This window comes from Jatropha curcas, chromosome 11 (genome assembly GCF_041381405.1).
Source record: "Jatropha curcas cultivar XTBG-Jc1 chromosome 11, XTBG_Jcur_1.0, whole genome shotgun sequence".
Taxonomy (NCBI): Eukaryota; Viridiplantae; Streptophyta; class Magnoliopsida; order Malpighiales; family Euphorbiaceae; genus Jatropha; species Jatropha curcas.
The window spans coordinates 12650818-12654907 of NC_143161.1; the positions used below are offsets into that span (position 1 = coordinate 12650818).

General features: G+C 36.1%; 1 protein-coding gene and 1 non-coding gene across 2 annotated transcripts; both read left to right on the top strand.

Moving 5' to 3' along the window:
- The first annotated feature begins 512 nt into the window (after window positions 1–512).
- On the top strand, window positions 513–619 carry LOC119369700 (small nucleolar RNA R71). The gene has a single exon (XR_005177273.1). It is a non-coding gene; the product is annotated as a small nucleolar RNA R71 (small nucleolar RNA).
- A 2910-nt stretch (window positions 620–3529) lies between these two features.
- Window positions 3530–4090, top strand: LOC105645081 (kiwellin-1). Its single transcript, XM_012230596.1, has one exon. The coding sequence runs from the start codon at window positions 3530–3532 to the stop codon at window positions 4088–4090; it is 561 nt and encodes a 186-aa protein (XP_012085986.1).

The following is a 4090-nucleotide window of genomic DNA, read 5'->3' on the forward strand; positions in this document are numbered from 1 at the left end:
ACTTCTTTTCTGGAGGCAAGAAACCTGGTGGTGCATTTAAAGTGTTGTTAGAATTACCATATGAGAGGTTCGGATGATTTCTCAACCTGTTATCGTAAGGATTCAAATATGGGTAATTCCTCCTCTGTTGGTTCATCACATAGTTCACTTGCTCCAGAGTTTGTGGATTAGCAGAATCTAACAAGCATTCTCCAACTCCATGCGGTTCATTACATCTGTCACAAGTTTGCATGATAGAATTTACAGACTTAGTGGTTAACAAATCTAACTTTCTTACCATGTTGTCAACCTTTGCATTTAGTGCGGTGATGGCATCAATCTCATAAATCCCAACAGTCTTTTTTCTTTCAGAGCTGCTTTGATAATGGCTATTGCTGGCCATTTCTTCTATCAAATTATATGCCTCGTCGATCTCTTTTCTTTCGAAGGACCCTCCTGCAGCTGCATCCAGAGTAATTTTTATGTTAGGTGACAATGAATTATAGAAAGTTTGGACCTGTAACCATTTGGGCAGGCTATGATGAGGACATTTCCTCAACAAATCCTTAAATCTTTCCCAAGCCTCATACAAGCTTTCTTGATCCTGATGAGCAAAGGTCATAATCTCATTTCTTAGTTTAGTTGTTTTAGAAGATGGAAAGAATTTAGCCAGAAATTTCTGGGCTAATTCTTCCCAAGTGGTAAAACTCCCAGCAGGACAAGATTGTAACCATGATCGGGCTTTGTCTCTTAGAGTAAAAGGAAAGAGTCTTAATTTAATGGCATCTTCAGAAACACCATTTTGTTTGAAAGTGTCACAAATTTCCAGGAAATTAGTGATATGAGCATTAGGATCTTCACTAGGAAGTCCTCCATATTGAATAGAAGTAGAAAGCATTTGTAATATTGCTGGTTTAATTTCAAAATTATTTGCCTCCACTCTTGGTCTAGTGATGCTGGAGGTGGCTCCATTAAGAGAAGGTGTGGTATAATCTCGCAATGTGCGGACATTTGGCTGCTGTATGGCTTGAGGATTTGCAGCAAGAGGTATATTTGGAAGTTGAGGATTAAGTCCGTCCATGTTTGTTTGTTGTTCGGATCTGGGTTCTTGTGCCCTCCTTGCTGCGTTGTTTCTTCTGCAGGTTTTTTCTATTTCTGGATCAAAGATCAGGGGTTCTGTTCTTCTAGATCTTCTTTGCATAAAACCTGAGATGGTTTATAGCGAAATTAAATGACTAAAATGAATAAGTAAATGTCTAAATTAATAACAAGATAATTCGTATTGATATTGGTATTGCCAATCCCCGGCAACGGCGCCAAAAACTTGACAGCTTATTTTCGCAAGTGTACGAAATCGCTACAAGTAATATAGAGTGAGTAGAGTATCGTATCCACAGGGATTGTATACCAAGTACCAAAATTATGTTATCTTGTTATTATTTAAACGATAAATGAGGAAATTGTTTATAGAAATTAAATTCAACAAGTAAAAATAAGAAGTTAAGCAAGCAATTATTAATTAAAGAAATCAAGGAAGTAAAACTATTAGGGGTTTTGATTTCACTTAACTCTATCCAATTTATTTCATTAGTTCATTGATCAATTTAATTATTCAAGTAGGGGAAACAACCCAAAAATCACTAACAAGCTCTCCCGATGTATTGTTAGCTATTTTAACCCCGTCTAATTACCTATCTTCCAATAGCGCAATCAAACATGAATTAAATCATTAAGTTTTACGGTTTGTTTTGTGAATTCATAACCTAAGGTCATTAACTTATGAAAACCCCCCATGAGTCAAACCATATAGCTTCCGCATCAAGTTATTATTCTCATGTGTTTTATTAACCTTTTCATATCAAAGATCCTTCTTCCGATAGTGATAATTGAAATAAATCAATCTAGGGGAAAATTCTGTCTAGAAGCATTAAGATCATTAATAAATCATAACTTGAATAAGGAAAAATAAATCTAATTGCATAAATTGGAAAAGAGATTAAGCTACATCAAACCCCTAGTATAAAAGTTTAGTTACACATAGTACTTAAATAAAACTCAACAATACTTGATAAATATTCCATGATCAATAAAGATAATGAAAGAAATAAACAAGATTAAGAGTTAGAAATAAGAACTAGAGAGGGATTGCTTGGAAGGCTTCCTTGAACTTTGCACAACTCTTCAATACTTAACTTTAAAAGAAAATGAAACTAACTATAAAAGAATTAATGTAGAGTGTGGGAAAGATGGAATTGCTGGATGCCTTTGGAGTGGTTCCTTCTCTTCCTTATATAGACTTCTTGGGGGGACAAGCCTTGTGTTTTAATGAGTAAAGTTCAACTTTGTGAGGTGGAAAAGTTGTAAATCAATCCATGAATTGCTCTCAATTATGGTTTTCTCAATTGCACATGGTTGAACTTTGACTAGCATGTGAGGAAAGCATCCAAAGCATCTTGTGACAATGGTAGAAATTAGTTGGCAACTTTTGACTCAAAATATAGAATTTTTGGTTTGCACGGGCGTGTTGCCTGGCACGACCTGGGGCGTGCCAGTCTTTAAAGTCTTAGAAACTTTGGCACGGGCCGTGTTGCCTGGCACGGCCTGGTAAGCTAGCGCGTACGGGCGTGCCGTCTGGCCGTGCAGTCTTCTAGAAGTCTGGTTGATAGCGCGCACGGTCGTGCTACATAGCACGGGCTGGGGCGTGCATCTCTCTGGAAGTCAGGGGCATGTGAGACACGGGCGTGTTCCTCAGCACGGCTTGGGCAGGCTAGCGCGCACGGGCGTGCTCTTCGACACGGCTTGGTGCGTGCATCTTTCTGTCTCTTTGGTTTGTCTCGCCTTGTGCCAGACACGGCCGTGCTTCTCGACACGGGCTGGGGCGTGCCAATTGTGTTTTGCTTCATTTTTGTTCTTTTCTTTGCAAAATCCTACAATTTTCTTTCCAATCAAGTGAGTTGTGATTAAAGAAAGCTTTTGAATAAAAACATATCAATATTACATAAAAACTAATTTAAATAAATTAAAAGTAATAGAAATTTAAATCAAAATTACAATAAAAACACTATAAAAAATCAATACTATCAATTTAAACTTATTTTTTAAATCAAATGAAACCAGAAATCATAAACCGAATCGGACCAATTAACTCCAAAAACTAAACCAAAAAATTGAACTAGATTGATTTTATTTGATTTTTTTCACCTAAACAAAGAAATCAAGCAAATATATGAAATGTTAAATTTATTACTTAATACTTTATTAATTTTTTCTTTTTGTTTTTTTCCCACCTCTACTTATACCTAACTCAAGCACTTACAAAATTATATAGAGTTTTAATAGTGGTCATTGTATGTTGTGTTAGCATTGACAATGCCGTATATAAATTGCAATATTATTGAAATTGAAAAGATCACAAATTTGTCTTCATTTCACATTTCAAAATTATCAATTTAAGCAACTCATCTCTATATAAATTCCTTCATCAATTCATTTAGATCACTACGAAAACAATACAAAAACAAAACCAAAAAAAAAAAAAAAGAAAAGAAACATGAAGCAAATTTGCTCCACCATCTTTATGATTTGCTTTCTCATTCTTGTGATAAATGGTGCAGAATCTCAAACTTGCAGGCCTAGTGGCAAAATTAGAGGTAGAAAACCTCCCCCAGGGCAATGCAACCAAGAACATGAATCTGATTGTTGTGTAAATGGAAAATTTTACACAACTTACAAATGTTCACCACCAGTAACTGGTCATATAAAAGCAACACTAACATTGAACAGTTTTGCTCCCGGCGGCGACGATGGCGCCCCTTCTGAATGTGATAATCATTACCATTCAGATAATGAGCTAGTAGTTGCACTTTCCACAGGATGGTTTGCTAACAAAAGAAGGTGTTTGAATTACATTACCATAAATGGTAATGGAAAGAGTGTTAGGGCTAAAGTAGTTGATGAATGTGACTCTACCATGGGATGTGATTCTGACCATGATTATCAACCTCCTTCCTCTAACAATATTGTTGATGCTTCACCAGCAGTTTGGAAAGCCTTAGGTATCTCTGATCCTGACAATGTGGGAGAGATGAATATATACTGGTCTGATGTTTAA